General features: G+C 41.0%; 1 protein-coding gene across 1 annotated transcript in view; it reads right to left on the bottom strand.

Annotated features, from left to right (window-relative positions):
• Positions 1–363: 363 nt before the first annotated feature.
• RSPO3 (R-spondin 3) overlaps positions 364–24,430 on the bottom strand; it is a 58,779-nt gene continuing 34,712 nt past the window's right edge. Inside the window, exons 4-5 of the mRNA XM_068184396.1 lie at positions 23,036–23,233; positions 364–1,406 (exon numbers count right to left, since the gene is read on the bottom strand). Coding sequence (XP_068040497.1) covers positions 1,213–1,406; positions 23,036–23,233 — 392 coding nt within the window. The 3' untranslated portion in view covers positions 364–1,212. The remainder of the gene's footprint in view (positions 1,407–23,035; positions 23,234–24,430) is intronic.

Here is a 24,430-nt window from a genome sequence, read left to right as displayed (position 1 = left end):
AAAGGGTAAGTCCATTTCTAAGCAGCAACTCAGTGTGTTGCATAACCTGTGTTTCACTAATGGGCTGCTCTAGCCTCTAATATACCCAGATTGGTAACACAGAATTTGGTTTGTCCTCTGAGCAGTGGAGATTTTCACTTCTGCTGTGTCAGAGAGAAGAACCAGAATAGGATTTTAAGTAAAATTGGACAGAAGTTTGCAATTTGTATACATTTGTAAATTTATTTTGGTGGGTACTCTTTTGCTAGATGCACAGTGTGGGTGTAAGTTGTGTCCTCTTCTGTCTGTGAAGCTATGAAATTATTCCCTTCCCCAGCAGAAAAACTGACTCCATCACTGTGAAAAACACATACTTACATGATCTATTTTTCTGGTTTTTATTAACTCAACGTTGTCTCCTACAAATACGATTTGTCATTCACCAGAAGATTTGAAATGTAGACTTAAGTTACACATAGGTATAAAAAGCATAAAACAGCACACGATACCACTGTATAGACCAGAAAACATTGTGTTGTCCACAGATAAGAGTGTTATTCGAGCTCAGCTCTTTTTGCTTCTACCTCAGGGATCCAGTCTTCAAAGCTGCAGACGCTTCTGCTTCTTATTCCTCAGCAGCTGAAGCCCTGCTGGCTTTCTCCTGATGTTTCTCACCCATGTCTGGAGCATGGACCAGGAAAACACAGGGCAATCCCATCCTGCTCCACCAGAGGTTGTAAAACCTTGGGCTCCTACTGGCTCTTCAGAAATGTTTTCCTCCTTCTCTTAATTATGTACAATATATGAAGGGATATGATTTTCATCTTTGACTTAGACATATCTCTTGCCTCATACTTAAACAATAACTTGAAAAATATTTTACAAAGAAAAAGAACATTGTTCATCTGGAAGTCATTCATTATTATATTGCTATATTTTATACCCTATTATTATTATATACAAAATTTCTTAATTGCCTTTTACAGATGCATGGAAGCATATAATATAACAGTTTTAAAGGATCCCATCTTTAGATTTTTTTTCCTTGGCTCATGTCAATCTCTTTAATAAACTATGGTTGCTTGGAGAATATAGGAAGTATTTGGAATGTTGTTTAAAGTTTAATAATAACTGGTAGCATTGTCCATTTGCAGCCTGAATGGTTGGAACACCTGTCAGGGCGATCTGGTAGAGATAGCAGCATCATAAGACTTAAACAATCATGGAGGGCCATTAATGTGCAGTGTCAATGGGTGCCAGGTCCTGTTCTTTGTTTGGGGCTTTCCTTTTCTTCGGCTGCGTTTTGTTGTTGTTTTCCCTCTGTTCTCGGTTTTGTCTTCGGGCTGCTCGCCCTTTGTTTTCCTGTCTTGTCTCCTTGCTTTCATCTTTGTTGGATTTTTTTCTTTTCTCCTCCCTATTTTTTTTCCCTGAAAGAAACGATGGTACATTAGAAGACTTGCTCGGACTACTGAAATTTATGAGTCCCTCACTTTGCCATAACCTGCGAAGCCAGCCCTGGTTTAGCACCTCCCATTAAGGGCTGGACACTGGTATTTGGAGATGTCCAATCACCACACCCACATCCCAGGGGATTCTTGGTATTGCAACATGAATCCCATGGCAAAGTGTCTGCTCCATCACAGATGTGTGATGGTCTTCAGACTAAAATGTGTCTCAAATCAAACTCTAGAGCATTGTCGCAAAATTAGGTATACAACTACTTTATGGCTTTAAATAAGGTGAGATGTTGAGGAATTTGTTGCTGCTACAGACCTCTCCAATAAAGCATCCTGTCCCCTTAGGAACATTAAAACTTTGTATATTGGCTGTGGAGATGATATAATAGAGTGCATTTTTGCTTGAAGGTATGGAAGAAATATTTTATGCTGAGTGTGGTGTGGCACTGGAACAGGCTGCCCACAGAAGCTGTGGATACCACATCACTGGAACTGCTCAAGGTCAGGTTGGACTGGGCTCTGAGCAACTCGGATCTAGTGAAAGATGTCACTACCCATGGCAGAGGTGATCTTCAAAGATCCCTTCCAACCAAAACATTTCTGTGATTCTATGATTCTGTTTCTTAGCTTTACAAACCACTGCAGGAATGATATTGGCTTGAATGTGTAAGTACACACAAGCCTAAAACAGATTAGATTTTGTGTGTGAGTGGAACTACTGAGCTATGCAGCTGAAATTCACCTGTTGTTAGATGAATCCCAATGATATTTTCAAAGGCAACCTCTCTGGAGACTTTCCTGATAGTGTCATACTGACCCCTATGCTTTCTTACATGGAGAAATTTCTGGACAAGTATTGAAAAACATCTGGCTAAACTCTCTTTTATGATATCTCAATAATGATACCAGTGAAAGTAATCTATCCTTCTTTGTTACAGAGAGAATAGTTTTTGTTTTAAAATTTTAACAGAGATAATTCAGGCTTTCCTACACCAGTGTAGGGGGAGTTACATAAACCCGGCAGTAGCTCTTGCTGTTGAGGGTGCTAGATTTTTATTAATTTTGCCCATTCCTGCCTCAAAACCAAAGACAGTGGTTTTTGATGCCTCACTGAGCTCTGTGGGAGTATGTCACAATGAGGGAGTAGCTGCAGGGAAGTGGCTTTGTTCTGAGAACAGATAACCATCCAAGGAGGTTCGGGGTGCAGGTCAGATAAAGGGAGGGAGATTTAGAAGAGGTGAAGAGAATGCAGAAAGCAAGGAACAAGACCAAGATGTGAAAATATGTTCTGTCTTCTTCTTGTTGTGTAGCTCTATGGGAAAATTTTACAGCTTCTCCATTCTTTACCACCACTGCCTGGGACTGGAGAGCAAGGGAAGATTTAGATACACACGTTAAGTTAAATAGCGACCAATATCTGCCTTTGTCATTTGTTGTTTCTGAAACAGTAAAACTTTAAATATAAATGGCACCTTACATTTCAGGGAACCAGTCAGAGATTACCTGAATATACACCCACATACCTGCTGAATCCCCCTCTGAATTTGTAAATGCCATCCAGGATGCACAGAGGTGAGCAGGGGAGACTGCAGAACTGGTGTGGGAGGCTCAGAAAGAGCTACTACCACTGGGAGAACTGGGAGACCTCTATGCAGAAGTAAGGCTGCATTTTACCCAGCTGTAATGCTGTCTCTTACTAATGGATAAATGACAGTATGGGATTTAATTCCAGTGGTTTGTAAATACTATTGGCCCAAGATGAAATGTTATTTGAATGGAAACTATCCAGACATTCAGTGTTTGACATTACTCACTTGGTGATTAGCCAAAATTATTCAGCTGTAACTCCCCAGACACAGTTCTTTAAGAGTGTTGGAATGACATGTAATGGTTTCCCATTCAGTCATGGACCAGGATATATGTATTTACATGTGTGTGGGTATACTACGAATAAGATATCTTTGTGTAGCAAGAGACTTATCTAGGCACAGCTTTACTCTTTCTGTTTTTATCAAACTGGTATCTTTACAAATGACAAGGAAAACTATCTCTGGAAAATACTTAAAACTGAGTTGTAATTATCTTCTACTCTGAGGATAGCTAGTCCTATGTGCAGTTTTGTACATGGTTTAATGTTACCACCTCCATTCTGCTGCCATTTGTGAAAAGATCTGACCTCTAGACCTACAATGTTATGGTAAAGCAATATAGCATAGAAGAAGAATATAGCCATCTTTGCTGGCTCTTTAGTTCCTTTCACTACTATTTTTTAAAATGAGAATTTTTATGTGACAGTGTAATGTTACTCATAGTAACATCCAGTCTGTGTTTCAGTTTAGACCCAAGAGAAGATTTTACCAGCAGTTCTCTGCTAGCATTGGGATGTAGCTGGAGCCCCATTTTTGTGTACATCACCCTCCCTCTTCATATTCCTTCTCTCAAATCTTTCTCTCTCAAATCTTTCTCTCTCAAATTCCTTCAGATTTTTTCCTGAATATTTTTCTTCTTTCTTCCACTTGCTGAAACTCACTTCATAGCAGCACATTGAACTGGGTACCAGGTATCATGGAAATTCATTGAAAATTTGGGCATTTATCTATCTGTGAAATGAAAAGTGCAAAAATTACATGGGCCATTATGTTTACAAGTTCATCTCTGAATAAGAGTTGGCCTTTCAGTACTTAAGGAGAGCTGATAAAAAAAGATGAAGAATGGTTCTTTATAGGGACAGATAGTGATAGGTAAGGGGGAGAGATTTAAACCAAAAGAGAAGAGATTTAGGTTAGATGTTAGGAGGAAATTCTTCATTGTGAGGGTGGTGAGATACTGAAACAAGTTGTCCGGAGAAGCTGTGGATGCCCTGTCCCTAGAAGTGTTTGTGGCCAGTTTGGATGGGGCTTGGAGCAACCTGGTCTTGTGGAAGGTGTTCCTGCCCATGGCAGGTGTGCTGGAACTAGATGATGTTTAAGGCCCTTTCCAACCCAAATAATTCTATATTTCTATGACCTACTTCGCCCTTGAAGAAGATGACAGGGCAAGGCCATTATTAACCCTGGAACTTAGAGAAGAAGTAAACGGTGCAATAACATGACCCGGAGGAATATATTCTCCCGGAATTTCAATTTCATTTACGAATAATGTTCTTGTTAGAAAGTTCTCCCGGGCTGAAGCCTGCACCATTTAATGCACATGTGTGTCTCTCTCTCGGTGCGTGTCGCTGCGGGTTCCCCGGGCTGTGCTGCAGTGCCTGTGCCGCCCGCGCGGGGGCGCCGCGGTTCCGCGCCAGGCCGGGCGCGGGGCGGGGGCGGCTCCCGCAGCCGCAGGTTCCCTTCCCTGTCCCCTCCGGTCGTGTCCTAAAGTCCCCGCCCGTGCCCTTCCTGCCGCTGTACCGTCTGTCTTTGCTTTATTTTGCCTGCGGGTGAACTTTCCCGATGAGCCACGGAATTCTTACTATGATGCACTAACGTTACTAACGTTTATTTCTTCTTAAAGATTCAATACAACCGTTCGAAATTAAAAAAAAAAAAAAAAAAAAAAAAAAAGAAAAAAAAGTATTTTCAGACAGGAGATGAAACATTTTCCATTTTCCAGTAGAGTGTTTTGCTTATGAAGAGAATATATATAATATCAGAGAAGTATTCATGAGAATCTAATACGTCTCTGATATATTTCAACTATTGTATTATGAATGTATAATACTTGCAATATATATTACAATAATTAATTGGTGTTAAAATAGCTTCTTTGTTCAAACTGAAGCTTTGTACAGACAACTGTACTGAAAGAATTGATCTGCAGGCACCGTGAGTTTTCTGGTACACAGGACATACCTTGCTGCTTCTAATAATAGCAAATTCCTATATTGATGAAAATCTAGTGACTTGATATAATTTTGAGAAGTGCAGTAGTTCAAATTAAATGCAGACATAAAATTAGTTTAGATAACAATATAATTACATGTCTAATCAGATTCAAGGTGCTGAGTTCTTGCTAATATATTTTATAGCCCCGGGTCAAAGAAATTCCTGTGTCTGTATTTATGCAATCCATGTCTGAATACATCTATTTAAACAAGCCAGGGTATTTCAGAGAAGCCTTTGCATTATCTCATCAGATGTGGTATTTCCACTAGATCTGCAGCTGTATTTTATGGATTAGAGGGAGGATGCATTGGCCATGACTTTGGAGGCCTGGGTATTCAAAAGCACTGTATGACAGACAGTTACTTAGAAAATCGTGGCTGACATGGATTAACTACCACAGGTGACAGATTTCTTATGCTTTAAGCATTGTCACTTAGTCCCACCTATTGTGTTCAGCTGTAATTACTACAGGAGACTTGGGTGCTGAAATCCCAAAACACCATAGGAAGACATAAAATCCGATTGTCAAACTATTTCACTTTGATGTGTGGGGGGGGAAGTATTACAGGGTAGGCTTCATGGAAATCCCAGAGGGATGAGAAACTGGCATCACACGTTTGTGATGACTGTATTTCTTTCATCACTCCCATGAAGACATTTACCATGGGAGAGCAAAAGGAGCAAGAGGGTCACGGAAATGTTCTTGTTGGGATTGCAGGCACTGATATAACAGACCCCTCTTTAGAAGGGTCCCACTGCTTCTACTGTGACTGTCACCACGGACCACAAATCCTCCCCACTACACAGTAATAAGCTGAAGAGCTGCAATAAAAGACCACAAGCTGCTGCTGTAACGTGTTCTTTCACACCCCTCACAGCCTTTTCTGACCTTTTGGTGCTTTCCTGGCTACTGGAGCACTGTCAGCACTGGTGCTGCAGTACCAGTGCCCCAATCCCTCTGTACCTCATGAGGCACAGGGACAAAACCTAAAGGTTAAGTGCCACTACACTGCGTTGCTCTCCTTCCCACCTGTCCACACCCTTCTCAGAGGCATTTTTAGTCCTCTTAGACTAAAAGTCTGTCACGCTTTCCTCATCATGTGGCCTTGACAACATCAGCATGACGCAAAGAAACCATGCTGAGCAAAGAAACCAGGAAGAGAAGCATGCCCCAGGCTCTGAACTCCCTTACTCTAGCTCTGCCAACAATACAGTCATGCCATATTATGCAAATGAGCAAATCATTCTCATTTTCAAGAAAAGTGACACATTTTTTTTCTGGAACATAGCCTGTAGCATGTACTCACACTACTTGCCAAGGTAACATCCCTCCAAACCCCTGGCTGCCCAGTGATGCAATGGACTTTCTCCTTTCATTCCCAAGCCACAAGTGGCTGATTCATCTGGTATGTCTTTTTGAAGTTTAAACAGCATAACTGCGTAACTTTTTTCACAGCGGTCTTTTTTTTTTTTTTTTTCCCTTGGCTATTGTGGCCTTATTTTATAATCACTAGATTTCCAGGTAACCAGTGTGAGGGTCAACAACTTCAGAACAATCTAGATGCTACATGACTTAGTGCATTTCCTGGCCTGCCTTACTGCTGAAGTTGTTCCAAATGCTGAAGAGAATATAGGTAAAAATTTTAACAGAGCTAAGGTCCAAAGACATTCAAGGAGCAAATGACTTGGCCAAACCCATGTTCTCCTGCTGTTGAGATGCATGATGATAGCCTACCTGGTTTCCATACCAGTCCAGATGGATACTGATCTTAAGGCACATGTCATATCCATAGTTCTATGTAGTGATCTTAGATAATCCAAGATATCTGGACAAGCTCAAAAAGTGGGCCCTTGGGAATCTCATGAGGTTTAACAAGACCAAGTTCAAGGTGCTGCACCTGTGTTGGGACAACTTGCAGTGTCAGTATAGGCTGGGGGGTGAACAGATGGAGAGCAGCCCTGTTGAGAAGGACTTGGGAATGCTGATGGATGAGGCTGGACATAACCCAGCAATGTGCTCCTGCACCTCAGAAAGCCAATGATGTCCTGAATTGCATCCAAAGCAACATGACCAGCAAGGCAAGGGAGGGGTTTCTGCCCCTCTTCACTTGTAAGACCCCGCCTGGAACACTGCATCCGGCTCTGGGGTCCCAGGCACAGGAAGGACACCGAGTTTTTAGAGCAAGTCCAGGGGAGGGACACCAGGATGATTAGAGGGATGAAGCCCCTCTCCTATGAGAAAAGACTGAGAGAATTTGGATTGTTCAGCCTGGATAAGAGATGGCTTTGGTATGACCTAATTGTGGCCTTATAGTACCTAAAGGGAGACTACAAGAAAAATGGAAAGGGGCTTTTGACAAAGGCAGGTAGTGACAGGACAAGGAAAAATGTCTTTAAAATGAAGGAGAGTAGGTTTAGATTAGATCTTAGGAAGAAATTCTAGAACACGTTGCCCAGAGAATCTTTAGCTGCCCCATTCCTGGAAATGTTCAAGACCAGATTGGGTAGAGCTTCAAAAAACTTGGCCCATGGCAGGGGATAGGAATTGGATGATCTTTAAGGCCCATTCTAATCCAAACCATCCTGTGATTCTATTATGATGCTATACCTCAAAAGCTATTGATACTTATGGTTGAGCAAATGTATTATGGAACTTGGTAACTAACTTGTTCTTATGTGTCCTATCTCCCCTTAGGCATGGAAATACTTCTCTAGATGTAGACTTTACATGTCATTGTATGAGGATCCTTAAGGTTCGTTTGCCTCTGAAAATAGGATCTGGACTACTGGATTGCATTCACTTGAAAAATGTTATTTACATTGTGTGCGCTAGATTGTCCTTGCAAGAACAGCACTGGAACAGGCACATTAGTGGGAATGAGAATGTTGTTTCCAAATACAGAAATAGCTCAGGCCTGCTCCATAGCCATTGGCATAAAGCAGGCAGAAAGGAGTGGGAGGAGGCTGACCAGATTAGTTACACCAAGACAGGAGATGTCAGGTTTTTCACTGCTGTAGGAGATAAGGAGAAAGTTGTATCCTGTTAGGTGTATGCAAAGTCAGGAGATATAATTTCTTTGTGGGTGGTTGGGAGATGACCCTTCTACACTCATGAGCTCATAAGCAAGGTGTATGGAAAGTCCCTGGCTTGTGATGACCTCTTGCAATAGAAGCTGGTTGGATGTACCTACCCCGTGCCATAGAAAAGATATTGCCAATGGCTGAAAATAGAATATCCTCCAGTCAAAGAAGCAGCCAGAGAAGGAGAATTCCTATAATGAGTTCTGTTTGCTGTTTGTGGAGACATTTACTGCTGCCTTTTCAAACAAGTGCTTGTGGGGATTTATTCCCTTCATGCTTGTCTGTTGGGACTAAGGGAATTTGCTAGCAGCCTTGTTTTAATCAGGATTAACATGCTAACAACACCAATTTTGTAATTACACAACAGTTTTCATCTTATAAGAACCTGCAGCTTATAAAGTCTGAACACAGCTTCCAAAGACAGGAAAGTAATGGCAATTTAACAGACCAGAAAATCACTCCCCATTCCTTAGGACAGGAAATGACCTAGACCATGCTGGTATTTAGGAAAATGGCATTTTCTTCTTCTGAGACTTTTAATGGTGACTTCTGAATGGCATTGGGTTTTTACAGCTCTCCTAAAAGAGGCGAAAAAGTCCATAAGTCCAAATCCCCTTGATGGGCCTCTTTTTAGACTAGGAGAATCAGGAACCAGTACAAAGATTGGGAATAATAGTGATTGGTACCAAAAGCCCTTACCTCTTGTTAGAGCATCAGGATATTGGGAAAATCTCTAATAGCCTGTTTTCCTTTTAGTCACCAATAATCCAGACCCTCCCGTTAGCTTGGATCGAGGTCATAAATATAGTCCTTTTAAGAGACTTATTTCAGCTGGTGCAGTCTTTTGAACAAACCAGAAATAAAAATGTGATGCTGCATTATGTCAGAGCTGCATGTTTAGTCTGCCACTCTAGAAATAATCAAGAAAAGTTATACATGATAAGAGACAGATGCTAGTGCCTCAGCAAACATTTAAACTCTTTCTAGTACAATAGCAAAATGGAGAAAACCCCCAAAGAATCTTGTTTCTTTAGTACTCAAATTTGTGCTCATTGTGCTCTGAAGGGAGGGATGAGTGAGAAAAGATGTTTTTCTTGGTTTTACTTAAACCCATTCCCTCAATGGAACCTGGTAATTCAGATGATACTTATATGACCCCAATGTCTGGGTGCATCCTGAGGAATGCCTTTTTCCATTATCGACCATGGCTCAGAGCTGGGCTATACTGGTGATTGGGTACAGATCCTGGAGGCATTTTGCAAGTGCTGATTCCAACACTTGAATCAGGCCAGCAGTTCCTGCCCTGGTACTATATACCAGGACCAGGGAGCCTGGGCATCTTCCACCATTTCATTTGCTGGTGTAGGTGCACCTATATCCCCTCCTGGAATCCCCTCCTTACATTTTTGTAAGTTTTCTGATATGCCAGGAAAGTAAAGGAAGATGAATAGTCAACAGGATGCCCCTCTGGCCCCTCTCGGCACGGTTCACTTGTCCCCTCCACTCCGAGCATCGTTTGTTTGCATTTCTGCCTGGGGTGACACCTGTGCTGACAGGTAGACAGGAGTCCCTGTGCACCCAGGCCAGCTGAAGAGCTGGATCAGCCTGTCAGCAGCAGGTAACATAAGGGGACAGCAGCTCCTGATGAGTTCTCTCAGCAAAGCCATCAGCACAGAAGCAGGCTGTTTTTACCAAAATTCACCAGAGGCCCGATTCTGACCTCTGTGTTGTACTTGCTCAAACACACAGAGGTCACCAAGGTTGGTGTTTGGTATAATTGAAGGCAGAATTTGCTTTCAAGGATACTTTTCAAATCTAGGTGTTGAAAATTGGCTGTCTCTTTCTGTTTTGTGTCTACAGTGTGTGTGTACTATTCCAGATGGCCAAAGCATTGATTCTCCCCTCTCTAAGTAGTGCAAATATTTCCAAATACATTTTCATATTGAGTAAGATGACAAGTCAGGCTTCTAAATTTCATATGTATCAGAGACTCCAAAAGGGTGACATGAGATTTGACTTTGTCCATCTCCATACATTTCTGAAGGATTTTTCTTACCTATTGAGAGAATACCTGGCAGTTTACCAGCTGGAGAGAAGCTTATGGAAAAGGATATTTGGATCACCAAGACTCTTGGGCTGCCTCTGAAAAAGGCTCAGGGAATTTATATGCCAGAAGGATTCAGAATTTAGCCCAGTGAAGCCTAGGAATCTTAGACCAAGTTGCCAAAGGGATCTCAGGTTTTCAGGCTGTTGAGTCTTTGTCAGCCTGCTGAGTGGGCTGCCAGAGGCCAACCCAATGGACAAGCTGAAAGGATACTAGGCAGAAACCTAACACAAAGGCAAGGTTGTTTCAAAAGCCTGCCTACTTCTGACTGGGACTTCATTGAAATCAACAAGTTTCTGGGAAATGTGATGACTTTGGTGATCTGGTATTTTCCATTTGTTTGGAAAATCAACGCCTATAAAATATTTTAAAATTATTTCTAAGTGGGGTTCATGATGGATATACATGAAAGGAACTTGAATGCAAATATTTTAACATTGCCCGTGATTCTTCAGTTTAACATGAATCACAGATAGGAGTTGTCCATGTGAATTTTATCCAGGCTGTCTTGCCTTCTTTTATTTTTTTTTTCTTCCCCAAGAATGTGATAAGTTTATTCTTTTTAAATTCCTCTGAGGATGAACTTTGCATTTAGAGCTTTTTGTAGTAACACAACTTTGCACACTGAAGTGAGCAGCCAACTTTATGAGTAGCTGGAAGTGGAATGTGAAGAATGATTTTGCCATGTGACAGTGCATCACTGGAGCCCACTTCAATTAGGATACTTCACAAACTGGCTGCCATGCTCTTGAGATGGATGCAGGCAAGCCCCTGTAGCCCAAAGGCTGGAGAAGATGCAGCCCCCACTGAGATGAGAATGCAGCCTCTCATGACAGAGCACCCCCAAGTGCTAAGGACGGTCTGGAGCCCCTGATCCACCTCCACCAGGAGATCTGCCCCGTGTCCTGTCTCACACAGATCCTGCCAGCAGTGCACAATGGCCATTCAACACAACTTGCATGTTTTATTTGTTGACTTGGCAGGTTTCTTAAGAGTGTTACAGCAGTGCTGGTAAAATGGTAACACCCCTAAGTGTTCCTGTGGTGTGTGTGCAGTCTGTACAGCAGGGCTAGTTATAGGAGCTGAACTGCTGGAATGCAAGAAAAGTTCTAAGGAACCTGATGCAGAAGTTCAGCAAGTGATATTTTCAGTACAGTGTTGTATTGCACAAAGTCAGGATCCTCTCTAGCCTCTCTGGGAAAAATTGGCATTGTGGGGATCGGCAGCCTCTCTCTCCAGCTGCCTCCTGCCTCCAGGTGAAGAAGACCACTGTATTGTAGTCACCAAATAGGTTCATGCTTCTCTTTCAAATTGAGTAACTAATAATTTTCTTGTCTGCTCCAAGAAATTCTGCTTCAGCCAAAAGCAGAAATTGCTCACTATTTCTACAGATTTAAGCACCACCTTATTTTGTTAGCAACTCCTTTGGCACTCTCTTATAAGACCTGATACCAATCCTGTAGCCACTAAACCAAATAATATTTTGCAAGGGTCTGGAATGGCATACTTGGAAACAGTTTACAGACAGTGTAAAAGTCTCAGGAGTAAGAAACCAGAAAATAATTGGTGCACACATACTGTAGCAAGATACTATAAGGAGCAGGATGTTTTGTCTAAGGGATTCAGAAAAAATAGACTCCTACTCCAACCTCAACCAGAAACTCTAAGAAGTTATTTAAAATTGCTGTTGTACTTTTGAAAATGTTACTCAAGATGTCTCTAAGTCAATGAAGTTAATTTATGTGCTGCAAAAAAGTTTCTTTCAGATAAAAACCAGAGATTCCATCAGCCTTAAGTGTTCACAGGTATTCACAGAGACAAGACTTTTCCATCTCCATGTTGCATCTTCCATTATGTCACATTTAAACTTGAGAGATTTATGCATCATAGCTTCAGTTTAATTTAAGACCACTATGGAAAAAAAATCCAGCAACAAAAAATATACTGTGTCTGGGAATGCAATCCTTTGTCTTAGTGACAAAGACTTTTTTTCTTTATAATACCATCTTTAAATTGCTTTCTTGGGTTCCGAAAGTGTAAAACAGAGGTAAGAGTTCCTTAATTTTGGTGCTTTAGACTCTATGGATAAAACCCACTACTGCTGCAAATCAGAGCTGCCAATTGCGCAGAGAATTCTCCTTACTTCAGTTAATGTTTTGAAGGACCAAATGTCGTACTTCAAATAGAGTGCTCAGGATTCCTTTTTAAAGAATTATTGTTTCCATGCTCAAGCTTAAAGGTAGCAAGGGCTGGATCACCCACTGGAATTCCCCACCACCACCCCACATCCATACAAGAAATATAGTCAGTTCCTCTGGATTTAAACTAAATACTTCTAGTTTAGCAATGCACATTTCTGCTTAGGCAATAAACATCTGTCATCTGCCATTCATTAATATTAATTATAAATGGTCGCTAGCTCATGGGATCCAAGTCCACCAGCTGAGATTTTTCCAACTTTGACCTTGTTAGGGTTTGTATAAAAAGTGCTCAGAAGGGTTCTTCAAAGCTTGAAGCCAGCAATAAGTGCAATTTTCAAAGTGGAGCATTTAGATTATTCACTTAGAAAAAGGGCAGTCACAAGGGGTGATGGGGAGTGGGGGAGGGAGGGGAGGAGGGAATACAGTGCCTGAAATGGAGCTCCCTTTTTAAATGCTTAAGAGTTTTAGCCCTTTCTGCAGGCTAATGACAGGGAGAGGCATTGTCCATAATGAAACCAGCCCATCCATTAAACATTACTGTAAATGAAAGGTTGCATGAATTAAAGGTTTTTCATCTCATGTTTCAGGAATGTAGCTGTGTTTCATGTCTGAAGCCTGTTTTCCTTTTAAATGGAGTTCTTCAGATGACAAATGAGAGAGAATTTCAGAAAGCAAATGGGCAGAAGTAAATACACGCTCAAGAACAAAGCAGAGACATAACTGTAGTTGTAAATCTTTACACTGAGGCTACTGTTTGCTGTAGATATTGGGGAGGATTAGATTAGAATTGAGAAATTTCATTACTGGGTCATTTTGCTTGTAAAACAAAACAACAATATAAAGCCCCCACAGTTAATTGTCAAATTCTGACCTTAATGTTAGCTGTATACATTTCACTCATGGAACACCAGTTAATTGTTTTGCTACCACTTTGAATTTTAAGGAACTAAAAATAGAAAATTTAGAAAATGCTTTTTCTGAATCTTGCATGGCCACCACATTTTAAAATTAAGAATGTTGGATTTTTTTTTCCATTAATTTTTTGTCACTGCAAAATTGCTTCAACAAAAATTACTGAAAAAATAATATTTGTTTACATCTGTCATTTTTTTTTCAGGCCTAATCATACAGCAATATTCCCCTCATGGACCATATCTGCATCTTCTCTTAAAATAGACACATTTTCATTGGCAGAGAGTTCCTACCTTATATCTCTGGTAAATTAGCAAGAAAATCCAGCCCTTTCATCTTCCTGTAACAATCATTCAAAGCTGGTGAATGCAAAGAGAAACATAAACAGATATCTCTGCAATGCAAATAACTAAACTGGACGAAAAGAATGAAAAGTTGATTTCAGTTCTTTGACTCAGGCCCAAATAAAAGTCTGAGTTTGGAAAATGACAGCGGGAGGCCTTATACTGATGTCAGTGGATAGAGATACTTGGATTTGTGCTCTGTAAATAGGCAGTATGCTGTCTTTCTGTAGGAGTTTTGCAGAAAGCAGCAGGCAAGAAAAAGATTTGTGGAAAATTTGCCACCATTTTATAAATGCTTATCAAGGAATTATCTAGTCCCTTACTAGTCTGTGGATCTGAGCTACTATACTTAGGCTGGCTCTGATGATTGTTTATCTAACCTCCTTAAAAATCTTCCATAGAGATTCCCACAACCTCTCTCCCAATCTTTAGGATCTCTGAGAATAACATTGGATCTTATCAACTCATTGGGAATGTTCTGAAACTTTCTTGGACCTTTACAACACAAGGTTATGGCAGTAAGTGCTTAACTTCGTAACTTAACTTCCTACACTTTTCAAAGTGATGAAGGTGAAAGAGAGCTGGGAGGTGGCAGCTGAAGCAGACCAAAGGCTACATCAGGTGTCAGAGCTGGCAGGGAGAGTGAGCTGAGGAGTGACAATGAGACTGGAGATGCAGAGATCTGGGTGGGGAAAAACAAACAGAGCTGCCTGGGTGGGGAAGAAAGGCAAATATCCAGAGAGATGAGGAGAAGCAGCGGCCAAAAAAGTGCTCCTTTGTTTTCACTTTGTTACAAAGGAATGCTGAAAATCCCTGTTTTATGGTTAGATCCACAATACTCTGAAGTCAATGGGATTTCAGTGGGTCTTGGATCAGGCCCTTTAAAATGAGGGCAGCTGTAACACAATAATGAATGAGTGCCATGCTGCCCATGACTGCACTGTTATAACAGCATTGCTATACATGGAAGTGTTCCATAGCCCAGGATTTAGCTGATTAAACAGTGCTGGATGTGTCGCCATTAGACTTGAAACATCCACAGCCTGATTTACTCTGTAGTTCACATACCCCAAATGTTTTGCATTCTTGGACTAAATTTGATAGATGCCCTATCAAACTTCTCTCTTGCATTTGTTCCTCTTTTCAGGACACTCAGGTCAAAATAGTGAAGGGTTTAGGTCTCCAGGTGGTGAGAGCGAGGCAGGCCCTGCTCCCAGCAGCCACATCCCTTCACATTTACTTTGTAGCAATAATGTCCAAAAGTGAGAAAACAGTTCGATGTGGGGTCTGCTGAAGCATCAACAGAAAGAAGTCGTGATGGTATCCCACTGTGGCACACATCCTGGAAGAACCTCATTTCCTCTTCCTGCAGTGACAAACGTGTCCTTTCCTCAGAAAATGCTCCTTACATACTAGGAGCTAGGGGAAGGACTTTAGAAGCATTAACTGTGAGTTGTGATAGAAGACCAGCGTGGGGAGAAAGATGGGTATACGAGGATGTTCTGGCAGAGGAAGGAAGGGATGAGGCATAGGAGAGAATGACATGCTGCTCTTTTGCACATTGTTTGTGCCCTGTGGCACTGAGAGGGCAGAGTGGTCACAGTTTCCTGTGTGCCTCTCCCTGAAATGATGGGAATTAGCTGAAGGTGAAGGTGCTATGAATAATTTGTGCCACAATTGTTCCCAGCTGTGCCAGGGAGGAAGATCAGAGACGAGGCTGACTCCTGCATGTCTGCATAACATAACTGGGAGTTTGTTTAAGGACTCTGTTTGACCTGCCCTCTTCCCCAGTCATATCTGCTATGGAGGGAATAGCCCCAGCTGGTTTGGTGGCAAGGCAGAAAGTGGACCTGGACTTTGTGGGCAAGAAGAAGACCTCTACCTTCTTTTCTTTCACAGAATAGACACAGATGCAGATTTCACTTTCTGAAGCTGGAGCTTTCAATCCCAAACATTTTTATTCAAGATGGAAGAGTTTAGGCAGGTGCTAGAAATTTAGTGCTGAATGAATACCTGATGGATACTTTGCAAGGGGGAGCAGGAAGGGTTCTTAAGGGGCTTGTATTCCCTTTGGCTTTTCCTACAAAGCTAAGGCATCTAAAATATAGTCAGCTAGACAATTCTGGAGCACAAGGAGGCACCAAAAGGGAAGATCAGAAGAGAAAAAGAGCTGATTTCTATTCCTTATTTGGTTTAGTGATCTGAGGAGGACAGCTCTCACATTGTTCACATTTTAATAAAAGAATGCAATCAGCTTTTTTCTGATTCACTTCCCTTACAAGAACAATTGACCACATACTTCTGTCTCAGCTTTGAACCTATTCCTGTTAATATGAGGACTTTGATGCTTTTTATCAACAGCATGTCCAGCACATTTTTATAGCATGCTCCAGAGGAGCTCAGGGCATCTGAGTCACCTCCCTGCTGCTCCCAGGCTCCCCAGGACAGGGAGGAGGCAGAAGGTGGCAAGAGAGGATCTAGCAGCAGGAAAGGAGAACACGAGAACGTCTTCCAAGGAGCACAGAGACAGTGTCAGCCCGGCACCCTGTAGGGCTTAAATTAATTTTGATATCTGAGGGCACAACTATTTTCACCTGACTGTTCATCAAGATGCATATTATTCAGAGATCACAGCCTTGGCATGGTGCATGTGTACAGAGGGTGTGCATTCATGTGGAGTACCATATATACAGAGGCACACAGCATGGACGTACTACCAACCTGTGTGGTTCATGTGTGTTTGTCAGAACTGGGAGGTTTGATGAGAATTTAATGTTCACAGTAGCACAAGCAAAATAACTCGTCGTGAAATTAAACATTACTAATAATTAGTTCAGATTTTAATGTTTCAGTTTGCAGGTAGTAACTTAGTAGAAATTTCAAAACTGCCTATGATCAAATCTTGAAAATGCTATAAGGTTAAAAATAGTTTTTTCCAGCCTTTTCAGCCCTTGATTTCTAGTCAGTATATCCTCTACTATTAGCTATTTTGGATTCACAAATAATTTTGACTCATTCTGGCCTTATTTTTCCCTCTAAAGCCTATTCACCCAGATCTCTTCTCTAGGTTGTGCCCATGTTTGCCAGCCAGTGGCAGTGGGAGCTGGGTGCTGGCCGTGCTCTGCATCACTTGGGGTATCCCCAGGATACCATTTCCCTTCGTGTCGCAGTTGGTGGATTCCCGGTCTTAGCAGCCCTACTATTGGGGGCTGGAAATGTGCTAAAGTTAAAGAGTCAAAACCCTTGCAAGGAAAGGAAATGAGAAGCCCTCTTGGCAGCAACAAATGGAAAATAAACAACCAAACTCTTCACAAGACAGATTCCTCAATTATAGTAACTCAGGCTCGCAAAGGCCAGAGTTAGGACCCATTGGCATATGCAATATGTAAACACAGGGATGCAGTAATTAGCTTCGTGTTCATTTTGAGGTTTCAGAAGCCCTGTGACCTGCCGTGGAGTAAGGTCATTAACCATAACCACACTAGTGACCTTCACACAGGACACCCCATCTCTCACAGTTACATGAGCAAACTGTGTACTGGGACGTCTCCCTGGCTCACATGCTCCAGCCCTCTTGTTTTAAATGCCACTGAGCTATATATGAGTGAAAGGATGTGACTTGTGGAATGGACTGTGATAGGAATATCTTACTTTCCCACATAGCCATGCTTAGGACTTAAATGTGATTAAGTAAAAGTAGTCAATACCCTAAATATTTAGAATTGTAGTAATTTTTTTTTTTAATCAGAAAAATATTTGCTTAAAAATAGTACTCTGAGTAATTACTGAAGTCGTGTGGACCTCCACTGCCTTGGGAAGAGACTTTTATATTTGGAGTATAGAATGTATAGGGGTAGACTATTCATTTGAATAAGTAGATGTACAATCATTGCTACACATTTATCAACACAACAAAACACTGCTCTGACCTGATTTTGCCACGACTATGTAAAATTAGTATTGAACATGAGTATTTTTCAAATCCAATTTTTGTTTTACTGTGGCTGACCTATGGTTCCCCTGAAATGCACTCGTCCTGCTTGGAGTCCCTCCTCAGACCATAGCCAATTGAAGACTTCTTCAGACATTATCTGATTAATATGTTTGGAGGCATTATGTGGACATATAAAAGGTGGAAGAACTAGTACAATGAAACAACAGAAATGAGCTGAGTCTCAGTTCTCTAGGCTACACAATGGAACCTGCAATTTTAATTCACATGTATGTCGTACAGTATAGAAGTTATTATTTTCATTTATTTACCCAAAATTTCTGCACTTCCTCATTAAAATTCCTTAGCAACAAATCTTGTTCCCTTAGTTCCCTCACCTCAAAGGCATTTCTCTCTCTCTTATTCCTGCTGTAAACTTTAAAAAAATCATAGCATAGTGTCTCTATTCTCCTTAAAGCTTAAACCATTAACTGGCAAGTTACCTCAACTCCAGAGGGTTGCAGTCTTTTGAATTTTGACTAAAATTATCCCTCTTCCTCTCATAACTGTATCCTGCTTTCAGACTGTACAAGGTGACAACTGCTATATTGCACAGTGAAAAAGAAACATTCTATTCTATATTCACCCTCCCATGTCTTCATATCTAATGCTTGAAATTTTGCCTATCAGGAACAGGAACTTTCTTTGGATTGTATTGGCACAGAATGGGACACAGTTAAATTAATATTACTTCTGTCCTCTGAACATCTAAACACCACCAGTGTGCAAAAATTCAATATTAGAATGAGAAACAATTGAAAGGTATTTATTTGCTTACAATAATGCGGCTGTGTAACCAATGTCATCTATCTATTGGCTTGCATAATACCTAGATTTCTAAGGTGTCTTCTGTGTTCATACCTAATACTAATTTTGGTGAGTTCTTTTATTATCTTCAAACTGATGAAAACATATTCTCTGAAAGTACTTGAAATTGTCTGATCACTGGGGGGGTTTAGCTGGGCCTCAACAGAAAGTCATATGGTGAATATTCTCTCCTTGGCAGAATTAGTCATGAAAACATGCAATTCTTTCCCACAAATACTTTTGTATGCAGAATATCGGAATTTCAGAATATTTGTCTTTCTTCCAGTATAAGTCAATCTCATACATCTGCAGACAGTAGTCCAAAGGGACTTGTGTTAGGCCAGAGCACATTTATTAAGGCAAAGAAATAATATTGATGGATAATTTGCAGTTTTTGAGGAGCTCCAGAAGTTTTACTTTTCCAGTACATCTATTTGCCATTTGCCATTAATGGACACGGCTACAGGAAATGCATGTTTCAATTTTTATCTTTCAATGAAGGGTAGGAGCCAAGAACGTGTTACGTGTGGGAAGGTAAAAGTTACAGCACACTGCAGTGGGTGAACAAAACACAAAGTGTGAGGGAAAGAAAGGAAGAAGAAAAATCTGGAACTTAATATCATATAGTCATGCAGACTAAAAAGAACACAACATCACGGGATTAAAAGAGGAGAATGATGAAATAAATTACACTGAGGTTTGGATGGGACTGAACTGCAAAATGAGCCTGTATGTGAAACATATGGGAATTACCATGTCAGATCACACTGGGATCGACTAATTAAGTGCTAAAATAAGTAAAAAGAACCTTTTAAGCTAATTGAGCTATTTGTATCCTCATTATTCCCTTTTGTTTGCATCTATTCTGAAAATATTATCATCTTTTCGCAGTAAAACATCATTGCATAGCCAGTGAAGGGGAAATAAAGGGTTGCAAGACATCTCATCAGCTTCAATGACACACCAGCAGATGGAAACAAAGAAAAAAAGCCCTCTTCATCTGCTTTATCTTGTTTTCCGTAGTTGTTCCAGAGACATGTCCTTGCTGCTGTGCGATAGCAGCGCCTTCACTGAGTAACATCCTGTCACTGACCTCAACGTATCCAGCAGAGTCATTGAGGCATCTGTGACGAGCGCACCCCGTCATCATGTGGTCTTTGACCTAAATCCCTCAGCCACAGACATCTATCCAACATGGAAACAGCCAAGAGTGACCAAGCTGACCCTCTCTTCATGGTCATGGAGAAAAGATTAGCCGCACTGCTGGTCATTGCCGGCTCTGCTACAACACTTCAAAAGCCAATGCCATGGAAGTTCAACTCTAAAGGAATGCCTGAGTGGCCATGGGGAGTTGTACAATACAAAAGAATCTTTTCAATATTTCTCAACAGCAAATACAAACTTACTGACTTTCCCTTTCCTTTCAAGTGTTTCTGTTGTCACCTCCTTCTGCACTCACTGACAGGGCACAGCTAGCCTTAAGAACAGAGCCTGGCTTGCTTTCTTGGGCAATTATTCTATTGTTCAAAGGGGAATAGAAATTTCTTTTTGTGTAATAAGGGACAGTAGCAGTAGGGAAGATATGTTGCCTGGAGATTAAATTGGAAAGCTTTATTTCCTCATTTCAGTAGGAATAGAAAGACGACTTACAGCTTAATTCTTACCTTCCTAGCTTGTCGCCATAATTCATCCCTTGAAGCTCTTTTAACCTGATGTTTCATATGTGATGTTCCTCAGTTTTATTAAGAATTATCTTTCTTAAAAATAAAAAGTTCATCTCCCTGAAGCAATGAATGTGAATGGAAAAGACTTCTGTGAATACTGAGAAGGTAAATGTCAGAAGAAAAAAAAAAAAAATGGGGTCTCCTACACAGGCATACAAATCCCAAGTGCACAGAGAGAGTGTGAACACAGGTTCCTCATTTGAAGGAATTATTGACTGAGCACAAAGCAGGCTAGAATATAGAGTGTGACTTGCTCAAAGGAAAAAAAAACCCCACTTTTATGCATATTGCAGAAAAGAAGGAAAGAAAAAGATTCATGATTGCGAACAAATTCTTGTGGTGCACAGTATTTTTCAAGTAGGGTTTGGCTCAAATCCCATAAAATAAGAATGGATAGCAAAATACGTGAATAGTTTCTTCTAAAGTTCTTATTACACAGGAACAGCAGGCATTTCTCAAAGAGAAATGTCTTGTCCAATCTGAAGTGTTTGCCAAACTGCTATAAGCAAACACATAATATCATCGCCTCAAAAAAATCCCAGTTTCATAATTCAGAATTACAGTTCAGTCCTGTATTTTTATCTTTCTCAAGATTAGGCTTTGGTAAGGAAAAAAAAAATGGACTCTTTCCCCAGTTTCAGTGGGCTAATGAGAGGCTGTTTCAAGTTGTGCCACTGTGTAGAAACAGAAGCAAGCATGGGCATTTTGAACATAGAAATCTGTAGAGTTTCTAAAGGGAATCAGTAAATAGGTTGTCTTGATTGTGAGCTTGACACAGGTACAGCTCCCTACCTCTTCAAGGCAATGTCTGACACAAGGAGAAGGAGGCGACATCTATGGATCATCTATGGATCATCTATGGACATCTATAGATCAGTAGACCTACCCAGTTCTTGGGTGAGGAGGAGTCACCTGTAGCTATCTGGTCCATAAGATTGTCCTTCTAACTACAGAATCACAGAATCAGAGAATATGCTGAGTTGAAAGGGACTGTCAAAGATCATCAAGTCCAACTCCTGGCCTTGAGCAGGACACCCAACAATCACACCATGTGCTTGAGAGCATTGCCCAAATGCTTCATGAACTCTGACAGGCTTTTTGCTGTGACCACTTCTCTGGGGAGCCTGTTCCAGTGTCCAGTCACCCTCTGGGTGAAGAACCTTTTCCTGATATCCAATCTAAACCTCTCCTGACACAACTTCAGGCCATTCCCTTTGGGCCTGTCACTGGTCAGCACAGAGAAGAGATCAGTGTCTGCCCCATCTCTTTCCTTCACGAGGAAGTTGCAGACAGCAAGGGGATCTCCCCTCAATCTCCTCCTCTTCAGGCTGAGCAGACCAAGTGACCTCAGCTGCTCCCCATAAGGCTTCCCCTCAAGGCCCTTTAACATCTTTGTGGCCCTCATTTGGACTCTCCCTAGTAACATGACTGCCCTTCCCATGAGGTACATCCCCAGGGAATGAGATAACCTTCAAAAGGGTTACAAGATCCAAGCCCCTTGAGTGTTTCCCTAAGTCTTCTGCAGCAACCCTGGCCATCATTTAACAGTGGAACGGGGGGTTATTACTTGGTACCAGCAGCTACTGCTGCCTCAGAGATGTTCACATGGAGGGGAAGCTGCTCCACCCCTTCTACTCACCCTCAGAAGGGGTGGGAGGAAAGAGAGAAGTAGATGAGATGTGGAAATGGGAGGGACAGAGAAAATGGGAAGAATGGAGAAAAGGAAATAGTCCATAGTTCCTCCAGAGTAACTTCATTGAAGACAGATCAAGTAACTTCCCCTCTGCAAGAAGGGGAGAATAATCAAACAACAGTATCTACTGCTTGGAATTTGTTAAATTATTATTTTATAGACTTCTTAAGCATTTCCCAGTCTTAACACATGTGAGACCATTCCCTCACTGCCATGCTGGGGAATAAGTCCAACAAGCTGCCTTGCATGGAGGGACAGTTCTGCTGGCAATCTTGCTTCTCGGGTGAAACCAAGTGGAGTTTCCCTTTCTGCCATGCAACGCTGTGATCATTCTCCCATGCTGGGACTCAATGACCCAGATGCAGATGGCAGGATCAGGTTGTGTTGTTCAGCCAGAGCTAGTAAAAAAGAGTTCAGGCTAGGAGAAAGGCCACAGTACTGCATTTACAAGAGTTAAAATCTTGTAAGGAAGCATGAAATAGGAATTAATTTGAAGGAATCCCTCTGTTGAAGCACGAAACTTGACTGCATGATACCCAACAGACAACACCCACCATGACATGTTTTATGATGGATCTGTTTGTACTGAGCACTACAATGCAACTTTTCATCTTGGCAACTCTTTCAGCAGACAGAATTGAGAGACAAAATGCCTTCCCTTCCAGCCCACCCTGTTCTCTCTAGATCACACAAAGCACATTTTTTGAGCAGTGTTAGGATTTTATTTACTGCAGGCAAAGGCATGATTCTCTCCAGCCCAAAAACCACCACATCAGTGGCAGCTTTGGTGAAACCTGAAATTGAGACCTAAGAATTCAGGTGTGAATTATTAGACAAACACAATATCAATCGCATATTATGATGATGATAACTTGGTACCTTTTCCTTCCTTCTGACATCTCTTTCTTTGTACAATACATTTTCTGCTCTCAGTTATAGCTGGGCAAGGATTTCCCCTTGCTGATGGATGCTGTATGATCTCTTTGACCCTTACTTCATTTCCTCTTTTGAAACCACAAGTTTTTCCTTTCTTCATGCAAGGGCTCCATGGACTCCACTCACTAGTTTCACAGTGCACTGCAATAAACATAGAACAAACTTAGCCTGACCAATATATATTTTTGTATACAGAATACATATGGTACATTATTTTCATTCTGCATCAGCCAAAAGGTGGCAAAAACTAATGGAATTAATCAGTAGTGAGTTGCAGCAATGAATTGACAGAAATTGGACTGTTAATAATATACAGCACAAAATAATGTCAAATAATTACGACAGTTACTATTTTCTGCTCACTGTTTTGTACACACAAGGCAAATTCCTGACACAAGGCAATAGCAACGCAACTGGTCTCAATGGAATCAGTTACTGGGGTTTGTTCTGACTTTGCTTTGGTTTGATGGAGATGTAAATCCTTTTAGCTTTGGTGGAATAAACTTTGGTCATGTCTGTGTCAAAGGTGAGTGAAAGCCATTGGGTCAAGCTGCTGCAGCTTGTCTCAAAGGTGGAAATTTAGAAATTGATGTTATAAAGGACCAACTGATATCAAAAGATGTTACATTGGAAATCAAGTGTCTTTGGCCATCTAAAGAGTCATGATCTGTAGCATATACAAGCTAGTAACAGGCAAAGCAGAGGAGAATTTGGGTCAGTGTGAGGCTTCAAGCTTTTCAGAATGGTGCAGGTTACCCTTTCTAAACCAGAGTGATGTGAATGTGCATCCTGTACTGTTTGGAAGTCAGAAGGTGTGTCATTTCACACTTGTCCATAGAGTGTAAACAAAAAATGGGAGCAAACTTGGAAGGCTAAAAATATACTTTTAATAGCTATCCTTCTCTTATGCCATCTCACTATCTTTCTCTTTAAAAAAGATAGTGTATATATATATATGTATATATATATGTGTATATATATATATATATATATATATATGTTTACTTTGAGTCCAAATCCATGCTTAAGATTATAAGTCACCACTGAAGAAGGAAAGACTTCCAGCTCCTCTATAAGGAGGGTAAGGAGGAATTAACAAGTCAACATTTTTCCAGATTCAGAATTTAATTCTAAATTTTCTGAAACCTAGAAATATAGCAGACTTTAAGCAATCTCTGAACCTTCCTCCAGTGGATTGTCATATGTGTAATTTTTTTTTCATGTTACACTGGAGCTCTTCTGCTAAAATAATTGGCTTTCATGTGCACAAAAAGGTTCTGTTTTTACTCCATAGCTTTAAATGGCTTTTCCTCTCTGAGGCTGACTCATTGTTAAAGC

The sequence above is a fragment of the Anomalospiza imberbis genome, chromosome 3 (genome assembly GCF_031753505.1).
Source record: "Anomalospiza imberbis isolate Cuckoo-Finch-1a 21T00152 chromosome 3, ASM3175350v1, whole genome shotgun sequence".
In the NCBI taxonomy this organism is placed as follows: domain Eukaryota; kingdom Metazoa; phylum Chordata; class Aves; order Passeriformes; family Viduidae; genus Anomalospiza; species Anomalospiza imberbis.
Note: the sequence above shows the minus strand (reverse complement) of the source record. Positions and strands in the feature narration are given on the sequence as shown.